The sequence below is a fragment of the Polyodon spathula genome, chromosome 4 (genome assembly GCF_017654505.1).
Source record: "Polyodon spathula isolate WHYD16114869_AA chromosome 4, ASM1765450v1, whole genome shotgun sequence".
NCBI classification, from domain to species: Eukaryota; Metazoa; Chordata; class Actinopteri; order Acipenseriformes; family Polyodontidae; genus Polyodon; species Polyodon spathula.
In genome coordinates, this window is record NC_054537.1 from 21,411,701 (window position 1) to 21,439,486 (window position 27,786).

At 36.7% G+C, this 27,786-nt stretch overlaps 1 protein-coding gene across 1 annotated transcript in view; it reads left to right on the forward strand.

The window, feature by feature from the left end:
• The window catches only part of LOC121313813 (parathyroid hormone/parathyroid hormone-related peptide receptor-like), a 128,521-nt gene extending 105,411 nt beyond the window's left edge, over window positions 1–23,110 (forward strand). The window contains exons 6-13 of the mRNA XM_041246608.1: window positions 5,766–5,952; window positions 6,304–6,457; window positions 14,936–14,996; window positions 16,141–16,207; window positions 18,551–18,645; window positions 20,522–20,663; window positions 20,836–20,877; window positions 21,116–23,110. Coding sequence (XP_041102542.1) covers window positions 5,766–5,952; window positions 6,304–6,457; window positions 14,936–14,996; window positions 16,141–16,207; window positions 18,551–18,645; window positions 20,522–20,663; window positions 20,836–20,877; window positions 21,116–21,478 — 1,111 coding nt within the window. The 3' untranslated portion in view covers window positions 21,479–23,110. The remainder of the gene's footprint in view (window positions 1–5,765; window positions 5,953–6,303; window positions 6,458–14,935; window positions 14,997–16,140; window positions 16,208–18,550; window positions 18,646–20,521; window positions 20,664–20,835; window positions 20,878–21,115) is intronic.
• The last annotated feature ends 4,676 nt before the right edge of the window (window positions 23,111–27,786 follow it).

Consider the following 27,786-nt stretch of genomic DNA (forward strand, 5'->3'; position numbering starts at 1 on the left):
AAATGAAACACACTAATCAAAAACTACAAAGAAAAGGTGCTGCACTCAGCAGCATTACCCCGACCGTCACTACCCACACGGCCCGGGTCCCTGTCCTACACTCGCTCCCTCAGCCTGCTTCCTATACATGCATGGGGTCTGCCCAAGGTTTCCCTGCTATTAAAAATGATTTTTTTTTTTATTAATTTGTTGTTGTGCTTGTTCTTCACCGGCCTTGCACGATCCGGCCACAGAGCTTCCTCCAGCTGGCTCGTTCTGCCTTAGAGGGGCAGGCTGTGGGAACAACAGAGCGCTATCTTATAGGGTCAGCAATCCCCCAAGGGCCGTCTCTTAGCCACTCAGAGAGAGGGAAAGCCAATGCACCCTCTTCCCCACCTCTCCGTGTCACTGGCATGACCGACAGGCATGCACAAACAGTCAGCACAGATCTCCCCTGTTACAGTACATATAAAAAAGTGTAGTATGTTAATTTATGTTGAATTGAGTGAGAATGAGTTTGTTTCCCACACACTTAGTACAGTCCCAGTACTAGTGAGTAAAATTACCTTTTATATTAGGATAACAAATGGGATTCCTCATTTGCAATTTCCAAAATGAAAACACCTTTAGTACAATTGGAATGTATTATCCTGAATACACCATACTAGATGTAGGGTGAGAATGGTAATTCAGAACAGTGTCTGCCTGTGTGTATAATAATTATTCATTTGCTTAGGTTTGATTATCAACATTCACTCCATTCAGCACAAAGCTAGTATTGGTTTAGACAGAGCATTGGCCTGAATTTCATAAGATTAAATAAAAAAGGGTTTAAAATTGTATTTCATGAGGCAGGAGCCAGGTCTGCGTAAAGGGACTATTAGAATAAAGACAAAGTGCTTGTGATTTAGTAGTAGAATAGGGGTTTCCCCTTGACTACGCGGAGAACTGCCCTAGCTGAGGTAAGGCTGAACCAATCGATCTAGAAGGCCATGAAGCAACGGACATCCGCTAAGGAAGGATAGGAAGACAAACTGGTTCATCTATTTGAGAGAGATCAGACTCGGCTGACGCTCTGAGACTGCATGGAGAGCCTCACAATCTATGCAGGGAGAACAAAAGCGCTGGAAAAGAGTAAGAAATAAACACATAAAGCAGGCCAGCAGGCCAGCAGGCCAGGGGTAGTTCCCCCCCCCCCCCCCCCCCCCAACTGTAAGAGCCACCTTTGATAAGTTGAATAGATTAGCAGGAGAATGGAAAATACAGTTAAAGATATTTGGCCTGAGGAAGAACTGGTTGATTTTAACATTGGCTGCTGATGTTGCTGCACCTATACGGATAAATGGGACAATGTGATTGGGGAGGAAGAGCATTTTAGAATGAGCTGAAGAGAAAAGATTGCAAACCAATTCACTGAATGGAGGAATGGGTAGAGGGCAAGGTTGAGCTGAGGGAGCCAGATGTTTGAATTGCGTGATCTGAAAACGGGAAAGAGCATCAGCAGTGTTATTAGTGATACCTGGAAGGTACTGGGCTTTCAACATAAAATTATTGGTAACTGAAATCCAGACTAGCCGGCAGAGAAGTTGCTTAATTAGAGGGGAAGAGGAATAGCCTTTATTAATAATATGAACAGTAGATTGATTATCATGAAGGACTAAGAGAGATTTTATTTTTTTTCCAAAAATGAGCCCCAAAGATAGGCTGCAACAGCAATAGAGAATTCTTCAAATAAGATGTGGATTTTTGCTGAGGGGGAAGATTATTTTTTTTTATTTCTGGGTGCCAGACATCTGAGAACCACTGATTAAAAGAATACCACCGATAGAAGAAGCATCCGTATGGAATGAGATTTTATGGGGTCAGCACTCAAGTCATCATAAAACAGAAAAAGCCTGTTCCAGTGCTCTAGAAGAAAGATCTGAAAGGATTTATCGGGAAGCAGCTGGGCTTCAAATCGAATAGTATCCAGACTTATTGCTAGAAACTCAAGAGTGTGAACTGGAGCGATAGTCTTCCCCCCTAAGAGGGGGACGTCAACTGCTGAGAAGAGAGACATGGGTTCCAAGAGTGCTTCAGCTGGAGAGGCTGATGTAAGATATAAGGAGAATCCCGAGAGTCCGAGAGTAACAGACAGAACTCTACAGTCACCTACCCTGTGATCCAGAAATTCTGAGTTTGCAATAAAAATCGAGACTAAATTAATGTTTTTACCTTCAATAATATTGCATCTCAGTTGAGGAGAATTAACAACTGAAACAGCAGAGGATCCTGAAGTAGAGGCGGTCGCTAAAGTCAAGATTGGCTGCTCGAGTACAGGTGTGGATGTGGCTGAAGCAGCAGGTGTGGGCGTGGCTGAAGCAGCAGGAGAGGTGAGTGCTGCTACTGGTGCTCTACTGATGAGGATGTAATGGCTGCCGATTAAAGTGACTGATCCTGTCATCAAGTGATCAGATACTGTAGGAATGGAGGTGGATAAAGGATAAATGAATTGGTTGATATCGTTAAAAATCTGAAAATCAAATTAGAGGAAGGATCAGATGAAAAAGCTGAGGGGTTGTAGATGCTGAATCGGAGGCAAGTGAAGCTTGCAAGGTAGTGGGGGCGGTGCGTGAACTCACTAGTTTGGATGTCTGATGAGTCCTTTGAGGAGGGCAGACAGACTCATCTGATATAGAATTGCAATATGAAACAAATCAAACAGCCCAATCGCACCCTGCTTCAATGAGCAATCCTTTTTGAAAAGGCTTTCATGAGTTTGTGGATGAGCCAATCCTTGTAAAAAAAATGTCATCAGGTTCAGGGATTGAAGAAGCAGCGTTGTCATATGGAGGAGAAACAGGACGGGCAGATTTCTTTGAAAGTTTTTTCAGTGGATTATTTGTTGAAGAAAGACAGCCAGATCTGAGTCAGATGAAAACCAAAGCTGCCTCGGATGAGTAGTCATTTTATACTGATTAAAAACAGTTTTCGTTTTAAGATTCGGTCTGCAAGTCTGCTTGGTAACCACAAACTGAAAAGCGGGATGGGAATTAGACAGCTGGCTAAGATTTAAATAAGGTGACAGACAGATAATTAAAGGTTGGCTGGCAGATATTTTAGCGGGATGATACAGGGGATGACACACCAAGGTTCTACTTATGTTGTTTTGATCAGGCTGCATTAATGGGGAGTGAACTGATATAGCACCACATTGTATGGTACTGATATGATACAACTGTACTGTATTTCAATTGAATAACCATATCGATTACCAGTGTGCTATACCATTGTTATTTCAAAATATGAAAACATAACCACTGTAGCACCATTGTAGATACCCATACACCAAATGATCTATGCTATATTTTCATTGGAAAATTACTGCAAAATATATTTGGAGATTGTAGCTGCATATTTCTGCAGCTGCATATGTCAGTAGCATACCATATCCAATATATGTAGTTTCAGAATAGTAGTGGGATGTTAACTTTCTTCACTGAAATACAGCCTTAATATAACAAATTAAATAGTTTCAGTGTCTTATACTGACAAAAATATGGACACAGATGTTTGTGTGTAAGATTTTTCTGTGGAGTTCAGATTATACAGTAAAAGCTAGCCTGGTTGCTTATATCTACAAGATTATGTGTACAGGGTATGTTTAGAATGCAACAATTTATTCATCCTTTTGTACTTGTGACATATCTGATTGCTTCTAAATTGAAGTTCTGAGTGGTGTTGTTGAATGCCCATTGTGCTATCATTCTGTCTAATGGGAAGATCTTGGATGAAGCATCAATTTAGCCGTTTAATGTGTCTATTGGCAGTTCATGTTTGATTTTCCTATTTATTCTAGTTAAATGTAACCTTTAACAAGAAAGACAGTAATTCTGTACAATGCCATTTCTCTATTCCTCTCTATACCTTTTTCCTGAGTAAGGTATAAAGGTTAATTGACTTGTTCAGGGTCACACACAATGAATCAGTGGCTGAGCTGGGATTGAAACAGGAACCTCCTGATAACAAGTCCTTTCTTTAACCACCTCCTACACATGGTGGTTGAAAACCAGCTTTTATGTTTTGTTGTTCTGGTAGCAAGAATGGTCTTGGTCCTTGAATCATGGCCTTTCAGCAGCCTTGAGGTGTATCAGCTGGACCCCTTTTATCACAAGTCACGATACTGGGACATGTCCACCTACTAGGTATTTGCTGTAGATTAACCCTGCAGGCCTAAGTAGCATGTCAGCATCACTCTGTATCTTTCTCTGTCTGTCAGTGGATAACAGTCCCAAACTATTTTAAACCAATTAAATTATTTTTATTTATAACGATTACAATAAGTCAAAAACACAATGACAGAATAACGATGGATACTCTGCAGATTAACTGGGTAACAGAAGACAGCTTTTAAGTCATATACTGTATATGATTATGTTTATGGGTTTAATAGGTATGTTTTAATCATAAGGCCTTTACTTTCAGGTATTTTAATTGAAAGTTCAGTCCACTGTATGAGACAATGTGACCTGTAATATAGAAGAGTTAAGGTGGAGGATGCAGGATATCCTTAATCTCATTAGTATAGATTGATTTCTTATGATATGAATGCAAAGATTCAATCTTCCCAAGACAACTACATACTGCTTAAGTCATTCTAAGGGCAGAAAACTTTCATATTGAAAAGAGATTAAAGGGTTTTTCTGGGCATCCTTTTTAAACAGAAAAAGCTGTTGTCATAATGTACAATCACAGTATCTGCTTTGTAGGGATATTTCACAGAAGCATTCATATCGGTGGGATATGCCAAAGCATCTGCTAGATATATTTAATAAACTAAATGAGAGCCACACCCAAAATTAAAACATCTGCTCAATCGTTGCCCCCCTCCCCCCAATGCGGTAAAAGTTAATAAAATGTTTTGAGCAAAATACTGTAGTTTATCCCATCCACCCCCACGCATGTAAAAGTAATGACATCAAATTCTACTATCCCACATCTTTAACATTTCATTCAGTGGGTTTCAACCACAGTTTAACTTTTTATATTGAATGCCTAACTTGTTTCATGTGAAAATGCTTTCCATCTGAGATACATATATTTTACTGTCTTAAAATAGTTTGGGCCATTTTAATCTTCCCTTAAAAAAAAAAAATGACATTCACTGTTACATTTGATTTTCATAACCTTGGTGCACAAATTATAATGATCTTGATGGCCATTATCAAAACCATATAGTGTATGCAATGAACATGGCATATCCAAGAACAAGAACTGTTTGAGTACTGCATAGTAGAAATGTAGGGTTATTTTGAGGCAATGTTATTCAATGGAGCAAAACAGATAGCTTGGACTAAGGAATGGTAAATGTCCCTAAGACAACTAATAAATGGTCTGCGAGTGGTCAGATGCAGCTAGTGAAAGAAAAGGGCAGGTTGGTGGCTGGTGCATTTCTAAGTACTTTTCTAATACAGTAATTGCACAGTTGTCACAAATATATATTGCGTGCAACATTCACAGAGATTTTATTTTAACTTGCAGGGCAGACCATATGCTTCCCAGAATGCCATTTTAGATCTCATCTTGAACTTCTGTACATCAATCACTTTTCATCTTTTGGAAACCAGATATTCCTGGTGACCAATTCCAATCGCTTAAACGCCCACGTTACACTGTTTAGTATATGTTAAAATTGTTTCAGTTAGAGACCTATATCTGTTTGAGTAATAAGACATCTACAGCAGCCATCCTTAAGCTAATAAATACAGAAATCACAAGAATGAAATCACTGTCTTGACTCCATGCAGGCGACTGCACTGTACCAGGAACTACATCCACATGCACCTCTTTGCTTCGTTTATGCTGAGGGCCATCAGTATATTTGTGAAAGATGCCGTGTTGTATTCTGGGTCGGCGCTGGAAGACATGGAGCAAGTTAGTGTGAAGGACCTTAAATCCATCACAGAGGCCCCCCCTGCAGACAAGACTCAGTTTGTAAGTAACTCAAGGTCTTGTAACTGTAAATTTGTCGATTGGATTATGGTAGAAAGGTCTAGGTTTAAAAACACCAAAGACATTCAATCAATGTTCAAACAAATCAAGTGCTACAGTTAACAATTAGAGTATTTTTTGTAGGTTATACAGCAGAATAGTGTATGGAACTGAAGTTTCAGAGCTTGCCTAGTGTAAGTCAAAATTGTTTTTATAAAGAAATGCTGGTATCAAAATTAATTGTCTAAACAACCTTGACATTTGTGCCTTTGTGAGCAAAAGCAGACTTAATGGGAAAGATACATTTTCTGTCACTGTCATTGTAATATTCTTAAATCCTTTTTTTTATTTTAGGTTGGCTGCAAGGTAGCTGTAACACTCTTCCTATATTTCTTGGCAACAAACTACTACTGGATTCTGGTGGAAGGACTTTATCTCCACAGCCTCATTTTCATGACATTCTTTTCCTACAGAAAGTATCTTTGGGGATTCACTCTCGTTGGTTGGGGTAAGTTCACCAGTGTTGCACCAAACACACAATCTAACAAATAACATACATTTCCGTGGGTCTTATTTTGAGAACTGCACTATGGATTATCACTCTCAGAAGTTGACATTTGCACTGCACTTAGGGCTTGTACCTACTGTTAGGCTGGTCCCAATCACAGTCTTTCCATGATGTGGCATGAACTTCAGTTAATCTATTCAGTCAATCATATTCCGGGCAATTCCATGGATTTCACATGCTACTGATCTGTTGAAAAACATTATAGTTCAGTGGTCAATTGGTGCTCACAACTGTGAAATTAAGTTAATTGATAAGATTGCTTAACCGTTGTACACATCAAAAAATGTAAACAAACATTTTAAACTTAATGCTTTACCAATTACTGTGCTATTATAATTACGTATACCTATATATAGGGAAGGTTGGGTTAAGGTTTGTAGGTCAGCCTAGAACACCAATCACTTTAAAATTGCTCATATGTTGTACCATCATAAGAAAATTGCAAAATAAAAAATTAAAGTATTAAGTGGGGAAAACTTTTTCAAACCCTTGAAATTTCCCATTTTACCCACACTATGTTGGTAAAATGAAATACTCCACTGAGGTAAAATGGGATACACATGTTAATGAACAACAATGCATAACCTTTATTTGTAGGTATAGCTACAGGAAAGTGACAAAAAAAATGAAAACAAAAGTAGTATGCTGAAGGCTTAAGGCCATTCTAGGCTTAGTCTACAAGCAGTTCACAAGTGAATTGGTAGTTGTCACTGTCCACACCAGCACACCCATCAGCAGCTACAATGATACAAATGTGCAACATCTGCACATATAAGTTTGAAGGATATTACCACTGTTAAATATATATGCAGTTGCACCTGCTGCATCAGCGTTTGCTGCACCACTGCGTGTGAGTAACACAGTATACCTATATCCCGTTTGAATCCATTCCCATGTCGTTGTAGTCCAACAGATGCTGCTACGCAACTGTGTAAACCTAAGCCCAAACACCACCCTAGCACTATTTATTAACTTGTTTGTAATCCCTAAAAAATAGTTTTTATCATATTCTCTCACTATTTATAGACACAGACACTACATTTGCAGACCCATCTTCCTATAGTAGACCCTGCAAAAATCAAACAAACTCAACTCATTTACACACAACGTGTTTCACAAGCAGGCTGCCATGAGGGAATGGTCACATGGGGGGCTGTATCATTTCCACTCACTGCCGGCAGATGGCTGGTGAAGACATGGTGTCCCATTGTGGCAGGCTGGCAAGTGGATAGAGGCCCAGAGACAGTCTGTAGGTCAAAAAAATAACTTATTATAAATAAACACAAAAATGAAAGGGCACAAGGGCCAGAACAAAGCAATTTAAACACAAAAAGAAAGACAAAAAGCAAAACTTACAAAAATAACAATTTCCAGGCTGGGCAATGCCTTCACTGGATTCAAACTTTCCAAACAATCTCACAAACCCCCCCCCCCCCTATTGATAATGGTTTTTAGACCGTCCCCCTATTTAATTGTCATGTTTGTGTTTCTTAAGTAGTTAGAAAATAGAAACACAGGGTTCAATTTACACATTTATACATATCCAACGATAAATCAGTTGTACGCATTGAAATATTATTTAAAAAGTAATGGATTGGTGGAACGTAACCTAGGAGTGTAACTAAGTTTCTTTTTTTAGTATCAGAAAAAAAAAATCTGGGATTCTTGTACAGGTTACTCTTGGGGAAGGAGACGTCAGTAATGAATTAATCAGTTGAGTTTCAAATGCAATGGCTGTTAAGTGCAGTTGTCAAATCAATTAAATTCTTGATTATATTTGTATATGCTAGAATAAAACAAAAAAGAACAGTGCAGGTTAAATCAGTTCTTATAAAGTATATCTTCAGGCAGTAAGTGTCAAATGCAACCTCAAGACATCTTATATTAAAACCTTTAATGTTAGCTCTGTTTTTGTACCAGATCAGTTCAAATGTCTTTTCAAATTAAAGTATATAAATATCACCAAGGTTACATTATTCTTGGAACAAATAACCTTCTGTGGTACGGTACTGTAAAGTTCACTATTTTTCAAAGAGATATATATTTTTTCATTTAAAAATAACAATTTGCCAGTAGGAAACTATTGTCAAGTTTTGCAGATCCTTTTATTTCAATAAATCTTTGTAATTGGTTGTTCTTATTTCAGGTTTTTTTTTTTTTTTTTATTTTTTACTCCATATAGCTTGATTTGTACCCTATAATGGAATTTTTAAATCAGATCTTAATTTAAATGTTCATGTAGCTTTGACTCCTATACATTTTATTGCATTGACTGCTCAATGTGGGCACTGTTTGTTTTTGAGAATAGAAATATTGTCGATATTACAAATGCCAGAGGCAGCATTTTCATAGTAACATACATTCTTTCAGGGACCACATCCTTCAGAATTTTGGTGATTTGCCAAAAACTTCTGACACAGATTAACTGCCCTCCTTCAAAAGTGTGTTACTGATTAGATAAATACATGTTATCTTGTGTATATGCATAATCCACAGAAAGTATTAAAGAATGTAAACACATAATGTACATTTATTAAACTGTCATTGCAGCGTGCATACTGTGTAATATATTTCCTGGAAATAAGTGTTACTGTTTCTGCTTATGCCTCTGTCAATCTGAGTACATGATAACTATTTGCATTTGCAAAATGAAGCTGCCATCATTACAAACTGCCCAACAGGTTTATTGTCTTGTTATGCTGTTTTTCTCTTTTCTTCACACTATGCATTTCAGTCTTCTGGGACTCTTGACAATGATTTGAATTACTGTACTTATTCATGTATTGCAATACAGTAAATCATTTGTGAAAGTGCAATAAATTGGTACAGCTGCATTTCAGGTTATATCTTCGAACTACAGTAATTGCAGTATATAGCGGTCTGAAATTGCTGTTACAGTGTAGTTAAGTGCTGTTTCTACTTTAACTGGAGTTTTTTGGTGAATATTCTTTCCATTTTTTCTCCAATTTCATACATCCAGTCGAAATTACTGAACATTTATTATTGAAAATATTTTTAAAAGTTCAGTCTTGTATACAGTTGTAGTCAAAAGTTTACATACCCCAATGGAAATTTATTATTTCTAGAAATTTCTTAAAAACAAAGAATTATAGGAAAAATATTGTGTAACAAACATTTTGCTTTTGTGGATGAGGGAACAAAGTTACAAGAAATAATGTCTACAATTAATTATTTCACTAATTCAAAAACTCCAAAAATACTAATTCAAAAGTATTCATACCCTTTGATACTATGATAGTATTATTATTATTGTCTACAAGGTGCTAAAAATGTCAATATGATAATGCAGAACCTAATTCTGGAAAAGCCTAGAAAATGTTGGATTGGTGATATTCTTCAGAGAATATAAAAGGGTTAGGCTTAGGATGATTACTGCCATTACCAATAAGTCAATATGGGAAAAAGTAAAGAGCTATATGAAGATCTTAGGCAGAAAATTATTTTAGCAATAGCATTTTATTATCCCAATTTCAATTATTGTTTCTAGTATCAAGAATACAAGAGTCATGGTACTGTCACAACACTCCCTTGGTCTGGAAGAAAGAAGACCAAGAACAAGTAGAAGAATTGTGAGGAAGGTTACTAACCATCCGAGATTGACTGCCAAAGATATTCAAAGTGAATTGGCTACAAGTGGGACTGGAGTTTCCATTTCAACTGTAGGTCTAGTATTGGTTACAGACCAAGGAAAAAGCTACTCTTAGGAAAATGTCACGAAGATATCCATAGCTGTGTGGGACAATGCAGCTTTAAAATCTTAAAAACAGAAAATACTCACGTGGATTACTACTTAAACTTTACAGACAGACAAAAACTACAGAAACTGTTCTCACGTAGTTCACTAATCGCTTATGAATGGTACACGTAGTTCTTTGTGTAATGCCATTTATTAACTCTGTCAAGAAGTAAAGACTTGGGGAAGACAGGCATTACACCTCCTGCATTGTACACACTGTGTGTATTAATTATGTATGCACAGCGCATACAATGTGGATGCTGTAGTGTCCAATATCTACATCATCACAAGGAACATACTGTATTGTATCTTGTCGAACCATTCTTGGCAATGTGTTGCAAATTTGCCATACATGGGACATTCTATAGGGCTTTAGGGCATGGCTGGAACTTCTTGATCAAAAATTGCTGGATATACTGAATGTCAAAATGAAAGTGAGATTGTAATATTTATTGAGCTTAGACTTTTAGCCTCTTGTCTCCTGTGATATATTGTTATTGATGCATAAAAAGTCAAATGTGACAAGAAAAAGGTGTATAAATGCTATATTTTAGTTGGCTGAAAATAACTTAATGATTTCTAATCTTAATGCAAAATATATTTTCTGCAGCTTATTATATAGTGCTAAAGGGGTCATTATGACACAGCACCTTTAGCTGTCTCATACTTTACAACCTTTTCACCAAAAAATCAATGCGGACAGTTGAAACAGGAATGCTACAGTATAACCATCTAAAGGCACAAAGCCTGACACCTTCATTTCACAATTTACAAACCAATATTCAAAAGCATATATATATATATATATATATATATATATATATATATATATATATATATATATATATATATATAATATATAAAACAATAATAACAACCTCTGATTGGTTAAACAGCATCACATGACCATTGGTGATAAATATATATATATATATATATATATATATATATATATATATATATATATATATATATATATATATATATATATATAGCATATAAGAACATAAGAAAGTTTACAAACGAGAGGAGGCCATTTGGCCCATCTTGCTCGTTTGGTTGTTAGTAGCTTATTGATCCCAAAATCTCATCATGCAGCTTCTTGAAGGATCCCAGGGTGTCAGCTTCAACAACATTACTGGGGAGTTGATTCCAGACCCTCACAATTCTCTGTGTAAAAAAGTGCCTCCTATTTTCTGTTCTGAATGCCCCTTTGTCTAATCTCCATTTGTGACCCCTGGTCCTTGTTTCTTTTTTCAGGCTGAAAAAGTCCCTTGGGTCGACACTGTCAATACCTTTTAGAATTTTGAATGCTTGAATTAGGTCGCCACGTAGTCTTCTTTGTTCAAGACTGAACAGATTCAATTCTTTTAGCCTGTCTGCATATGACATGCCTTTTAAGCCCAGAATAATTCTGGTCGCTCTTCTTTGCACTCTTTCTAGAGCAGCAATATCTTTTTTATAGCGAGGTGACCAGAACTGCACACAATATTCAAGATGAGGTCTTACTAGTGCATTGTACAGTTTTAACATTACTTCCCTTGATTTAAATTCAACACTTTTCACAATGTATCCAAGCATCTTGTTAGCCTTTTTTATAGCTTCCCCACATTGTCTAGATGAAGACATTTCTGAGTCAACAAAAACTCCTAGGTCTTTTTCATAGATTCTTTCTCCAATTTCAGTATCAGTATATCCCATATGATATTTATAATGTACATTTTTATTTCCTGCGTGCAGTACCTTACACTTTTCTCTATTAAATGTCATTTGCCATGTGTCTGCCCAGTTCTGAATCTTGTCTAGATCATTTTGAATGACCTTTGCTGCTGCAACAGTGTTTGCCACTCCTCCTACTTTTGTGTCGTCTGCAAATTTAACAAGTTTGCTTACTATACCAGACTCTAAATCATTAATGTAGATTAGGAATAGCAGAGGACCTAATACTGATCCCTGTGGTACACTGCTGGTTACCACACTCCATTCTGAGGTTTTTCCTCTAACAAGTACTTTATGTTTTCTACATGTTAACCACTCCCTAATCCATGTACATGTGTTTCCTTGAATCCCAACTGCGTTCAGTTTGAGAATTAATCTCTTGTGCGGGACTTTGTCAAAAGCTTTCTGGAAATCTAAATAAACCATGTCATATGCTTTGCAATTATCCATTATCGATGTTGCATCCTCAAAAAAATCAAGCAAGTTAGTTAGACACGATCTCCCTTTCCTAAAACCATGTTGACTGTCTCCCAGGACCCTGTTACCATATAGGTAATTTTCCATTTTGGATCTTATTATAGTTTCCATAAGTTTGCATATAATAGAAGTCAGGCTTACTGGTCTGTAGTTACCTGGTTCAGTTTTGTTTCCCTTTTTGTGGATCGGTATTACGTTTGCAATTTTCCAGTCTGTCGTTACCACCCCTGTGTCAAGAGACTGCTGCATGATCTTGGTTAGCGGTTTGTAAATTACTTCTTTCATTTCTTTGAGTACTACTGGGAGGATCTCATCCGGCTCAGGGGATTTGTTTATTTTAAGAGCTCCTAGTCCCTTTAACACTTCTGCCTCAGTTATGCTAAAGTTATTTAAAACTGGATAGGAACTGGATGACATGTGGGGCGTGTTGTCAGTATCTGTTTTCTCTATTTTACTCCAATCTACTTCTGTTAGTCTCTGTTTCATACCTTCATAGTTTGCTTTTCTGAAATTGTAATCCTTAGCTTTAGTCAATACTTTTGGGGTTTTAAAAAACACTTCAAATGAGACCATGTTGTGGTCTGAGTTTGCCAGTGGTTCTCTGACCTCTGTTTTAGTTATTCTATCTTCGTTATTTGAAAAGACTAAATCAAGGCATGCCTCCCATCTAGTCAGTGCCTTGACAAATTGTGTTAGGAAGCAGTCATTTGTCATTTCCACCATTTCTATTTCATCCTTCGTGCTACCCACCGGGTTTTCCCATTTTATTTGGGGGAAGTTGAAATCCCCCATTAGTGGGGCATCTCCTTTGCTACACGCATTTCTAATGTCATTGTATAACAGATTATTTTGCTCACCGTCTGAATCTGGCGGTCTATAGCATGCTCCTATTATTATGCCCTTTGAATTTTTGTCCGTTATTCTGACCCATATTGATCCGGTTTTATTTTCTTTGTCCAGGTTTAACACCTGGGCTTCAAGACTGTTTCTTATGTATAGCGCTACCCCTCCTCCTCTTCTGTCCTGCCTGTCTTTCCTATACAGTGTATACCCACAAGTATTATATTCATCCCCATCACTCTCAGACAACCACGTTTCTGTAACACCTATCACATCATAGTTACCTGTTAGTGCAGTAGCTTTAAGTTCTAGAATTTTGTTTCTGATACTTCTAGCATTTAGATAAATACATTTAATGGTTGTCTTACCTGAGTTGTTGTTCTTGTTTTGATGCAGTCTCCCTTCTGTTTTTTTGTTGATTTCTCCCCCCTTCCTTTCTAGTTTAAATGCTTCTGAACCTGCTCGAGGATCTTTTCTCCAAGTAGACTGGTTCCCTTGTTATTTAAGTGCAGTCCATCCCGTCTATACAGATAGTCCTTGTTGTAGAATGTGGTCCAATGATCAAAATATAGCACAGCTTGCATACTAATGAGCCGCTTCACACTGAAAAAAAGCTCTGTGCACTACTACATTCTAAATAACATGAAAACTGCCATTTTATTTGTTATCAGTTACAAAACTACAGCCAAAAATGAGTGAAATTTAACTTATTTCCTTTATTTTATTTGGGGATGAAACTCCACATAACTGGTACAACACCAACTTTGAGTGAAGACAGCAGTCCATCTGAAATAAATAAATAATAAGTACACCAGCAAGAGTAGACACACAACAGTAGATGAGGAACAGCTAAATGAAATAGGAGAAAACAAAGATTGAAAAAAAAAAACACAAAAAACTACAGCACGGGCTGGTTAATGTATTCATTTTCTGGAAATAAGTTTAAAAAATCTCAACATTAAGGGAATTGTATGCCAGTGCAAGAAGTTTAACTGAGGACCAGTATTCAGTCTCCAGTTTTATAACGCTGAGCTGGACATAAAAACATATTTTAACAGTAGGGGTTTTAACATCTCTGCTGACAGTGAGTTTAAAACTAGCAGTAATGTATAACTGTCAGTCAAGAAAACTCTTAGAAACGCAGGTAAAGACAAGGCCAGACACCACCCCCTGAATTACTGACTTGCATTTGAAGTGTCTGCAGGGAAACTGAGGCAGTCGGATTGGTGTGTAAAATCTGCTTCAATCGTCAACACAGTCTAGCATGACTTGGATGCGATGGTGTCCGACAACTAACAAAAACATCTTTTGAAATCCAAAGGGATGAAATCATACTAGAATATGTGTGCCTTGCATATAATGAGTTCACAAACTCACTTCATGCAGAAATTCACAATAAACCTGGGACCTTTTGCACTGAAGCATAGCACCGATACCGCTGTACAAAAGAGCCGGCTCCTTTGCAAGGAGCGTATATCAGGTTTATGCCTTTGTATGTGATTACATCACCTACCAGCCCTGCTGCTGCCTTCCCCCATGCACGCTACACTTACAATAGTTACTGTGTAAAAAGGCAAAATGTTTTGAAATTGAAATTCAAATTGAACTCTATTTCTGTGCTGCAGGTGTCCCAGCTGTGATTGTCACTGTATGGGCGAGTGTGAGAGCAATTCTGGCAGACACAGAGTAAGTATTTTCTGGAAATCCATAACTCTCTTTTAAAGTGGCAGGTGGTTAAAATGCTGGACCTCAACAGCATGCCCAGGAGTTGTATATTTTAGTTCACTACAAAAAAAAGAAAGAAAAATAAGTTTAATAAGCCTATATAATGGACTGGATATTGTTGTTTTTATTCTGACATGCAATAAATGTTGTATGTACCAACAAAGACATATGATTTACAATTTTTTACCTGCCAAAAAACTGTTTTATATCATAGGAAAGTGGTTTTCAAACTGTTCAAAGAATGTGGCCACCTAGGAAGTTTTTTCCATGGACCACTACTTCGGGCCAAAAATATATATATTTATACTGTGAACTATACCAACAGACAATTTAAAAAAAATACAAACACTTTTTTTTTTTTTTTTTTTTTAATGCAAAATGTGATTGTATTTGCAAATGGCAGTATTTGGTTACATGTTATCAATCGATTATAGCAAGTACAATGTTCTTGGGAACCACATAGTTTGGTTGTTGATATGTTGTGTTATGAGTAGTAGATTAATGCAGTTGCATTATGTTGGGGATATTTCAGGGACTACCTGAGTTTTTTTATGTCTTAACATACGTATTTAGGGTAGAAATCACAACTTACCATGTCTATGGCCTGCATTAATACCTTCAATAACCAATTACTTTCCAATAGCAACTCAGACATCGTTGACTACAGTGAATCTGAAATACATGGGTCCTAATTAAGGAAACAATGACAGGGTGTGGTCATTGTATAAAATGCCTCTGATGTGTGAGGTTCAAATTTATACAATGATTGAGATGGTTAAGGAATGGAAATTAATTCAGGTGCAGTTGTGGCGGGATTTTAAAATGTGTTTAATCCATTTTATAAGTCATAGTGTATGTTTTGTAAAGTAATCTGCTTAATCAGAAATGTACAATGTACTATTGCTCATTCTGGCCATTGTCAAAGGTTTTCTGGTTTAAATTATATACAGTTGACTTGCGCCAAACTCAACCATACTAAAAAAACGCCTTTTCTAATCTTTGTTTTACGGTTTACATTTCATCAAAAAAAACAAAAAAACACCCATTGAAAAAAAGAACAGAGCCAGCTGTAACCAACTCTTGCCCCCTCTGATTAACCCTACAGATGCTGGGATCTCAGTGCTGGCAACTTAAAATGGATTGTTCAAGTCCCTATACTGGCAGCAATAATGGTAAGTAATTACTTTGGGTTGTTCTATCACAAAATTATTCAACCAGAAGTATCAAACATATCAACCTCTGCTATTATTTTTGTGTTAGTGGTTTCTTGTATCATTTTAAAAGTTAAATTAAATTGCTACAAAAGTTAAATTGTAACAAAAGGTACTGGACAAAATGTCCAGACGTTTCCTACAGTATGTATATGGCTAGTATTACTGTGTCAGCAGTGATACCTGTATATTTATGCCATTTCCTTTACTTTCACCTCTGATATTATAGGGATGGGAACAACAGTTATAGCTTAAGCTTATGTAACAGGACAAAAGGGACCCAGCAATAAATAAATACATAAATAAAGATAATTCAGAAAATCTGACTTAAAAACAGGGAACAGAATACCCAAGAAAGGCACTAGACCAAAAATATCTATTTCAAAAGTTTTACAAGTTTACAATAGTAGACAAATACACAAAAAACTAGTTTAGTAATACAGGTACAATTAAAAGAAAAGACACATTTACAGCACCAATATGATGTATACAAATATTGAGACTTATGGGCAAGGCAATTCTCAAATAAATGTAGCAGCAATCATATAGACTGGATATCTAAAATATATTTTTTAGTAAACTACTTAAATAGCCAATAAATAGGCAAATCATGCCAATGTTTCTCCCACAAGTATATTATAGTTGATAGACTAGCATAGATATATACCAGGCTAATACTTCTGTTTAATACAGATGCAATCAAATAGGTCCACATTTAAAAAACAGAGCTCTGACCAGCAACAATGTGTACTCTAAAATGGCCAACTGAATGTAACACCCTCAGGTGCGCTTAAACTGGAGCTACAATTGTCCAACTAAACAAAGCAATCTGCAATCAATCAATTAGTGTCAATAGGGGAAGACGTGACACGGCCACATATTAAGTGCTTGAAAAGAAAAGGTGCCTAACTACTTATTTAAATAAAATGTAAATGTTATTATTTTAAGTGAATAACGAACATTTTATTTCACATTGTATTACACATGTCATTGCATTGTACTTATAAATGCTATACATATAGCTTCAGTTATCTCAAGAAATTTGTGGTCTTTAAAACTGAAATTACTCAGTCATACAAGGAGCATTGGGATGTTACAACACATTCTGTAACAGTAGGTAGCAGAAAGCCCTCAAGAGGTTAGAAATTCAATGCTTTATTTTCACTTGAGATGTTCCACAAGATGATTCAAAGGAGCATCCTGTTGTAGGGTGTGCCAGTATTTGGATAACTTTTTTTTTTTTTTTTTTGGTCAATTGATCACTGACAATATCCCTTATAATAAGCTGATAAAATGTAGCTAGATAACCAAACTTTAACATTGGTTTATGGGGAAAAAGCAACTGACTTGAATATATTTTCTTGTTGTGTACAAGTGCCTGTTAGAAAAGGACTGAAAAAAAAAAAAAAAAAAAAAACACATCATAGTAATCCTAGGAGCAAATCTTCAAATTGCAGCTTGTTTTCGCAATGTGACCAACGTTATAGAAGCAGAAATTGTCTGCCCGTGTTTAAAGTACACGTGAAAATCATTCTGCTCTAAACGTATTCCTGAAATTTATTTTTATAAGCTAGTACTGGGCCAAGAAACTATGCTTCATTGACCCCCATTCTTGAACTCTGGATTAAGTTGCACGTCGCTTGATAAAGAGTGCATTGCCTAAGTCACTTTCCCAGCCAAATGATCCTAATTTAGCTCACTTCCTCTCTCTGGCATAAAAAAGGGTCTCTTTGGAACCAAGATGACATGCTGTAGGATTATGAATATATTCAAATAAATGCTTGTCACGGATCAATTGACCTACCCATGGATTAAGAAACATGGAAGCAATTCAGTAGTTACGGGCATTCCAGTTAAATTTTATTTTTTATGCAACCTCACCAATTTCCTTTTGAATGACGGAAAATTATGTGTAGTTATCTGAAAAAAAATTATGAATTTAAATTGCATGTCTGATTTCTAGTTTCTGACAGCATTTATGGATATATGGGATTATGTAGTTTTAATCAGTTCTGCACTGTTGGCAGCGTTGAGTAAATTATACAAAATTTAACAATCCCTTTTAAGCCTTTATCACATTAGGCCTTATGGGCAACACTGCAGCTTAAGAATACATTATAAACAATCAATAATTCAACCTTAAATAATACTATAGAGTTAGTATTAATAAAATAGATGCAATGCAATGTTATAAGAACATGCAAGGCATTTACAGTACATGTATAAGAAACATAATTACTTTGTAATGTGACATGCAGCTTTACTATATATTGACAAAACATTTCTGTTTGTACATTTTTTTAGGTAAATTTTGTTCTATTTCTAAACATAATCAGAGTCTTAGCAACAAAATTAAGAGAGACAAATGCCGGAAGATGTGACACAAGACAGCAATATAGGTAAGTAATGATGTGTCCTCAAGTAAAGGGTGTATTTAAGGGTAATATAGGGCCTGAAAATTGCTTGCTGCATACCATTGAAAAAATAGGCCTTTGTTGGATGGTCATACGATGAACTTTTAAAGGAAATGTTAAATGAAGTAATAGGTTGACTAAGTGATATGCCATGACAGGATGTACAGCCTTCTATCTAATAATTTCTCGAACTACCTGTGAAATGTGATTATTAGACATCAGTGCACATTCTCACAAAAAAAAAACCATTCAATTTTAAACTTTAAATTAAGTTTAATTTGATCTATACAACACAACCCCTCTTAACCCTGGTTTTAGAATTGCTGATTGACCATACTGAAGTTTGAGGCTTCACATGTGCTCTTGCCGCGACCAAACAGATTAGAGATTTTAAAGGAAAGGCATCAAAAGAACTTGATAAGCATTTTGAAGTTTAACAAATCAATAATTATGATAAAAGAAAAATTCTATCTTTGAGGTCCGACTGACATGACTTCACTTTAACGCTTGTATCAGTTGCTCATATTTTTTTTTTTTTGTTCAGAATTTCCTGGGATTATTTTGGTGTTTTATTTTTACAGTTGAAAACTGAGAGAAAATCAGTGGGCAAAAAACAAAGTCAGTGATCTTGGGAAAAATCTGAATTTATAAGTCTCAACAATGTGATTGTTTTTGGTGCTGGGCATTGTTAAAATACAAATAAAAAGCAACATACTTCAACGCTATTTATTAATGTGCTCTCAACAACTGACCAATAGCCTTTTATATTTCAAGCGTCTCAATGAAATTCAACATTCGCACACTTTAAAGTAGTGTTATCTCGCATTATAAAAACAGCTGCAAAACACAGAATCGTGCCACAACCATATTGCAATGACACAAAAACCCCACTATTGCATACAGTAGACCTATAATACAACCTATAGTTTTGATTTGACATTAAATGGTTCGGCAGTGCGCAGGCTCACCTGCTTCAGATTCTTCACTAGAATCGGTGTGAAGAGTTTTGTTATCCAGGAGATGATCTTCTCCTTCTGTCATCCCATCAACATCAGGTGTAAAACAAATCTTCTGTCTTACAGGTCGGTAAGCACTCTTGGTAACATAATTGTAATAAATATGTTGTTAATTTATTTCTGGGTTAACATTTCGGTTAATTTAGTCTGATTTCTGGTAAGCTTTGTACTTGATTGGTGAATCTTCCAGAAAAACTAACTGCATTTTGATTAGTTCTGAAGTCTGAAAGGATTTTTTTTTGTGTGTGTGTGTGTGTATATATATATATATATATATTTATATATATATATATATATATATATATATATATATATATATTTGCAATTAGAAATTGGCAAACATTGGCTTTGTCAATTTAAAAAATGTTATATCTTTAATTTATAGGTGTATTTATCGTTTCAATATTTTGCTTTCCTTTTTTAAGACATTGTATCTTTGAGGCTTTGACTTATTATCTAATATTGAATGAACAGGATGACAATTTTTGACGTTTAGGTTTTTTTTCCGATTGTACGTGGGTTTAGGGGCTGCTGTGGCCACAAAAGATTAAGTTGATTAAAACCCATTTTGCATGTCTTCCCAAGTAAGTTTACTTTTCCTTACTTTTCTTCACTATTTTTTAACCATGCCACAGCTCCCCATATACACATGTATTGTGCTTTGGTGTAGGATGAACACAACATTTACCTTGCTGTACATTTCAAACTTTATTTGACATTCCCTTCAAAAGTTATAGTTACAACACTTTCTAATATATGCACAAATTATAAAATACATTATCTTATTCTTTATATGTAGTTGGTAAAAAAAAAGGGAGAACAATAAATTATTTTACTGTCTACAGAAAGCTGCTGAAGTCCACACTGGTCCTGATGCCTCTTTTTGGAGTTCACTACATTGTCTTCATGGCTATGCCATACACTGAAGTTTCAGGGATTGCATGGCAGATCCAGATGCACTATGAGATGCTTATTAATTCATTCCAGGTACAGTGTGCTCAAATCTAATTAGTCATTCTCATTTCCCCATCCAACTGATAAATTAGCATATTGTTGATTAAGTCAAGTGTAAACATGAAGCTATTCAGGCAATTAATGTCAGTTGTTTTTCTTGATTTAATTCTTTGTTGTGCTAATTGTTTTCTTTGTTGTTTTATAGGGATTCTTTGTTGCTATAATATATTGCTTCTGCAATGGTGAGGTAAATACTATTTCTATTCCAGTTTGTATTTAAAAGTTTGTAACAAAAGAAAATAAATGGCATGCTGTATCAAACATACTTTTCCATAAGTCATTGCCAGCAACAATCCTTTGTGGGCTGGAAAGGGGATGGCAAATTATCCCAATCCAGCTAGAATTTTTTAAGGAAACATTATTTTAACACAGACATAGATTTATTTTTTTTACATTTACTTAGCTCCTTTTTCTTTTTTAAATAGGTCCAGTCAGAGATTAAGAAGTCCTGGAGCAGATGGACGTTGGCGCTGGATTTCAAAAGAAAGGCTCGGAGTGGCAGTACCACATACAGCTATGGACCCATGGTGTCACACACCAGCATTACAAATGTAACAGCAAGAGGCTCTTCAGCACTGCATCACACCACCCACCTGGCACCTGCCTTCAAAAATGGGCACCGCAACCTACCCGGTTATGTCAAAAATGGCTCGGTTTCAGAGAACTCTGTTCCTTCTTCAGGGCAGGAGCTGTATGTCAAAGAGGAAGAGCAAGAAAACTTGTCTGGACCTTGCAAAGGCAACAAGCCTACTATAATGGTGGAGGAGGAAAGGGAAACCGTGATGTGAAGTACATTGATGCTTAAAAAATACCTCGTTTCCATGCACCACTCATCCAGGCTGTAAACCCTGCTGCCCCTGATACTGCGTTGTTAATTTAGAAAACCCTCATTGGCTGCCAATCCGAGCTGCCCCTGATTTTTTTTTTTTTTCTGACCCTATCCCAAAGCGGGATGGGTGGAAGTATGTCACAACACTGACCAATCAAGTGACAAGTGGGGGTAAACATTGAATCCACATCTGGGGTGAGCAGGTTTCTCCATGCTTTAGTATTCTCATATCATTTTTTTAGCAACTAAAAGCTTAAAAGACTGATTGTTGGAAGCAAAGTAATAGCGCTCATAATAGCGTTTTGTAAACTAATTAATGCAACCTTACCCACAAGGCTTAATGGGAAAGAACCGCCAGCATCCTTCGAAAACTCTGATTGATTGGAAACAGAGTTTCTTTCACTCAACTCGGGTAGACTATCAATGGGAGTTCAGGAACAATACGGGAGAACACGGATCAGCTTGGATTGGCTGTAAATCCGTGTTCGTGAGACTCACAAATGGGCTGGCCACGGAGGAATTGTTGATTGAGGTCTGTGGTAGAAAATGGGACATTCCATTAATGATCTAATCAGAGCTACATGAAATGACAAAAAGAAAATCTCTTGGTTGAGGTCTGGTGTAACTCATGAGTGAGACCATTTTTACTGGCCCAACTTAAATTGTCCGCGACATGTGCAGAACTCTAGTCACGTTCCTCAAAAGGTGAAATACTACACTTTATGTAAGGGTACATTGTTACTGCATTTGTAGTTTGATATAGATGCTAAAATTCACTATAAATAAAATACAGTAAATGCCTGTGACTTACCATTTGGTTTAACTGAAAGTCTTAATTTGTATGAAAGTCGTTTACCTGATAAAAACTGTTTTATGAGAGGTAATTTTCTTCTACATTAAAAAAAAAAAAAAAAAAAACTGTAATAACTATCTAATAATTTTTTTGTGGATGTCTCTTTACCTCAAGTTTTCTTTATCTTTTCTTTTTTTAATGAGCTCATCTGCACAAGACAAGTCTTCTTTAGGTGATTCTGAGTTACTGCACAATGGGCAAACAATTTAACTTGGGATGGTAATACTTAATGATTAACTTTCAATCACTTACTGCACCTCCAGGACCTGCTCATCTATCGTCTGTAAAACATTTGCAAAACAAATGCTGAAATACTGATTTGTGAGCCAGCTGATTTCAATAATGTTTTCCTGGGTACCAGTGTTTGATGTCCACTGCCAGAAAAGCATGTAATGGTCAAATATCGATTAATTTGGTCAAAATATCGATTTATTGTATTGGCATGTTTTGAGGGTTCCTTCACAAAACTGTTCTTAAAACGCAACCTGTGAATGGGGTATATTTCCAAAAATTGGATTGGAATAGTTCTATTTTTGTTTAGCTAATATGATTCTGCTCCCTGAAGTGGGTGTGTATGTGTTGTGTATATAGTGTACATGTATATCCATGGACAATGACGATGGATGTCTCTTTTGTTATCTGAAAAGAGTTGCATGTTCTGTGTCTCACCTGATGATGGCAGTCTGCAGTTGCTTGTGTTCTCTGGTTCCTTTGGCTGCTTGTGTTGGGGTGGGAATGGCGAGTTAGGGTTAAAAACCCTAATGCCACATTTCCTTGCTTTTGTGGTGATTAGTTCAACCCTAACTGTTGTATTAACATATTTTTTTTTGCAATGGATATATATATATATATATATATATATATATATATATATATATATATATATATATATATATATATATATATATATATAGACTACTCCCGTTTCAGGTTTCCCTGACGGATAAATGAGAGTGACAGTTTTATGAAAATGTCCACTAGATGATGCTGAACCAGTTATGTATTAAATGATATTCCTGCTGCTTCCTGTTTGTTATTAACCCGGCACATGTCACAGGACGGATACATGAATGTTAATAACAAGCAATACAGTTCTGATGTAACACAAACATGTGACAGCTATATGTATATGAGTATAAGAGAGTTTATGAGGAATGCTGGTCAGTACTGGCAGTTAGGATACTATAGCCAAGCTCAAAGCAAGCTCAACGCCAGGTAATAGGATATCTGAGCAATATAACCCACAATATTTCGAAATGATTACAAAATCAATAAAATAAACAGTAAATGTAAAAGAATGTAATTTAAATTTTATGTAAACTAATTGCTAAATTAGAAGCTTTGTTAATAATTAAAAAAATAAATAAAATAAAAAAATATATATATCATCCCTGCACAGTGTATGTAGGGTGACCAGACGTCCCGATAAAATCGGGATCGTCCTGATATTACACTAAGGTATCTGGCATTATTTAATAAAGTCCATATATGCGACATGTTCGTTGTCATGTTATTTATCCCATTCAGGAATTTATTTTATCAGTACCGAGTTAAAACAAAGAAAGCGTGCCTATTCGGGACTAAAATTCTAAGTGTGTTTAAAAATTAAACAGCAGGTTGTTTGAACCGAGGTAGCTGTGCTTGATTGTATCTGTAGTGTTGATTTAACTTGGGTACAACCAACACAGGAATACTTTTTTGTCTGCGCTGACTTTCCAGTTTGTTTTCTGAAAGCTGTTTGTTTTTCGTTCTGTTCAGCAGCCTCTGTAGTAGCCTTTTGTTTAATATGTGTTATAGCGATCAATCGTATTTTCAAGATGTGCAAAACAATTACCTCATCTGCATGTACAGTTTCTTTGGGAAATGTCTTGACACGATCCTCAGCCGATTTATGCTTTTGCTTGTTTAGCTTTGTCGTCCATCTTTGGTATTTTACATCCAATGATGAAAACTAGGTTTTCGCAACCTAAATCAAAACAATACAGCACTGACTGTCTCAACTGCTACGTACAGTACAGCAGGTCACAGAAAAGCCAGTACAAACACAGTGATAGGCTGATTAAAACATTGTTGTCATCTGAACAGTAAACAAGAAATACATAGCTGGATATTAACCTAAAGTAATAATTATGGAAAGTAGGTAATTACAGAAATTCCTATACTGAGATTTACTCAAACAAGATTTGAAAATCCCCCTCTGTGTTGATAACCAATATTTATGAATGACTTTCCTGCAAACAATGCTAATCCTCTTTATTGCTTTAGATACAGTAGGTTGCATTTTAGGTTACTTGTGTGAAGCTTGTCATGGGTCATATATATATATATTATATATATATATATATATATATATATATATATATATATATATATATATATATATATATATATATATATATAGAGTAGTACCTCAGAGATAACAGCCAAGGATACAAAATGTACTAAGCCCCTTTCACACTGGCATGATCTTCCCGGGTCAGAATCTAACCGGGCAGGACCTGGTGTCATGTGGGTCGGGTACACAATTTCACACTGCTTTTGATAAAGCAGGGTTGAACTGGGTGACATACGTAAGTAAACAATGCTCTTATCAATGCCCCGGAAGCAGCTTGTTACTGACACTTCCATCCAAGTTTATCTGGATTGAACTGTTGACCCAAATGTTGATTACAGAAAATGTTTCTTCATCCCTGCTGCAATTTGGCTCATGCTGTGTTTCAATCAACACAAATATAGCTAAACAGAAAAAACTGAAATGTTCCTCGCAGAATTGAAACCTTTAAGCAGGCGTGGCTGTTTGTTATTGCGCTGGCGCACAAACGGTCGGCAAGCATTTTCTTTCACTCAACCTGGGTCAAAGCATGTCAACCCACATCCTGAGGTGGGTTGCTGGGTCGGGTTAACCTGGGTCTGACCCAAGTATGTGGTATCACACTACATGGGATTGTGACACAGTAGATGTGCCAGTATAAAAGGGGCCCTAGAGGATTTAGGTGATCAAGCTTATAGATGCATAACTACGCTTCAAAAAGGTATTCTAAATGTGCTGTATTATAAAACACTTGTTCTGACCAAATTGTATCCACGTATCCATCTGCAACTGGGATTGACTTGAAAGTGATTTTAAATCAGACTTGATCAATTCTGCTAGCTACAGATTGAGATCAAGTTGATTTCAATTGGGAATTTCTCCAACTTGCATTGATGGTGATAGTTACCCAATGAGATGTGAGAGGTATTAAAATCTCCAATTGCTGAAAATATATGTTGGGTGAATAAGAAATCTTTGAAGTATTTTATACTGTCAAGACAGCATTAGAGGTTAGGGTATTCATTTATAAATATAAAAAATGTGTTACATTGAGGTCTGGTTGCAGACTGGATTGTAAATTGTAGACTGCAGACAGAGTGTGATAGAGGAACAAGATGAAATAGTTTTACAGACTGGTTTCGCAGTGCAGATGGAAATGTTGAATTATAACAACACTATACACTAAATCTTGGAAACCTTAGAAGATGGGAAATCAGTTAGTCAAATACAGTAATTGGTGAGATGTATTTTGATTTATTATGTCTAACTGGTCAGTTATTTTTATCAGGGTAAGTGTCTTTAATAGATGGTGCATTTCATGCTGCTTTCCTTGTATATACATTTTTAATGGCCTATCATTTAATGAATGTGACAGTGTTTACATACAATTAGTAAAGTTGTGGGTAATTAAGTTTCAACAGTTTTATAAAGGCTTCTCAGAGTTAACAAAGATAACAAATATTCACATTGATAGCTCACTCTTAAAGTTCTGCTTTTTAATTACCAGTTTTTAATTGTTCAAAATGCATGATTATCTTCCAGATAAGGTTATGTTTAAAGGCATACCATAAGAAAGCAGCACATTATACGTCCAAAATGACTTTTTAGAATGACCAAGTCTGAGCAAAGTTACAATAGTATTATATAATGTATGTATGTATGTATGTATTTATTTATTTAAAAATCTTTCTCAAGGAAAAAATAAATAAAACAAAATAATGAAGTAACATTTCTTATTTCTAGTGTTATGTGAGTTCAGCATCAAGTGCATTTCATTAGAAAGGGTCGTCATCCAAACATTAATCAAAATAATAGTAAAATAAAGAAGAACTTAAAAACAAGATGAGCAGGCTATCTGGGTTTTTCTCAAGTGGATGGAGGATGTGCTATTGTTTTTAATAAAAGCCTCTCTGTCAGATTCAAAGCACATTTTGCAGAGTATTGATTTTAAATAATAACTTAAGTAGTTAAGAGACCATGCTATTTGTGCCACCGTAGCAGGGGGAGATCTGTGTTGACTCTGCTGGCGTATTCACAGTGCTGCAGGAGGAGGGAAGCAGTCGTCCAACAATCACCTGTGAGTCATGGCAGTGACACGGGGAGGTGGGAAAGTGGGTGTGTGGACTTTCCCTCTCTCTGAATGGCTGGGAGGCGGGTCTTGGGGAGATTATTAGCCCTATAAGATAATACTCTACTGTCTCCGTAGGGCTGCCCTTTTAGTTGCGCTGTGTGTGCGGAAGAGCTGGTCGAGGACCGAGAAACAAGCTGAGAGAAATACAGCAACGAACAAGCCAGAGAGTGACAGCGGGGAACCCGTGGGCAGACCCCCGAAGTATTGTTTAGAGCAGGCAGGGAGCCGCTAGAGTAGGTCGGTGATCCGGGTCTTGCGGGTATCGGCGACCGATACCCGCAAGACCGATATCCTTGTTCTGTTTTCATTATTATTTCTTTGAGCACCTGCGAGTGCGTCCGCAGTAATCCTCTTGCCAGCTTTGGTATTTCCGTGGTGCTGTCTATCATCGTTGATAGGCAGCCCACGGACAACAGTGCCCTCTGCGAGTGAAAAGTGAAAAAGTACTGAAAATAAAACTGGGCACCTGTGTGGTGTGCCAAGTACACCTGTTCTGTCTCCCGTGTCAGTGAATTACCCACCACCCTTCCACACGTGGTGTCAGAGTGGGATTCACTGGCATTGCCCATAAAAGCAGTGCACCCACAGAACCAGTACAGACTAGCCATGGATGCCACCCAGTTTGCCGCGATGATGGATCTCCTGCACCAGACTCTCACCGCTGCGATGCAGGGGGCGGCTAGACCAGCAGCTCCAGACCCCCACTTGCAACCCCCAACAAAAATGACGGCCGAGGATTGACCAGAAGCCTACTTGGAGGTGTTCGAGGCCATGGCGACCTCAGCCGGGTGGTCCCAAGCACAGTGGGGTAGCTACTTGTTGCCACAGCTCACCGGGGAGGCTCAAGCAGCGGCGAGGACTCTGTCCCCGGAGCGCATGCTGGATTACCCCATGCTGAATTCAGCCATCCTGAATCGCGTGGGGGCCACATCGGAGGACTACCGGAAGAAATTCTGGGAGGAGCAGTTTGCG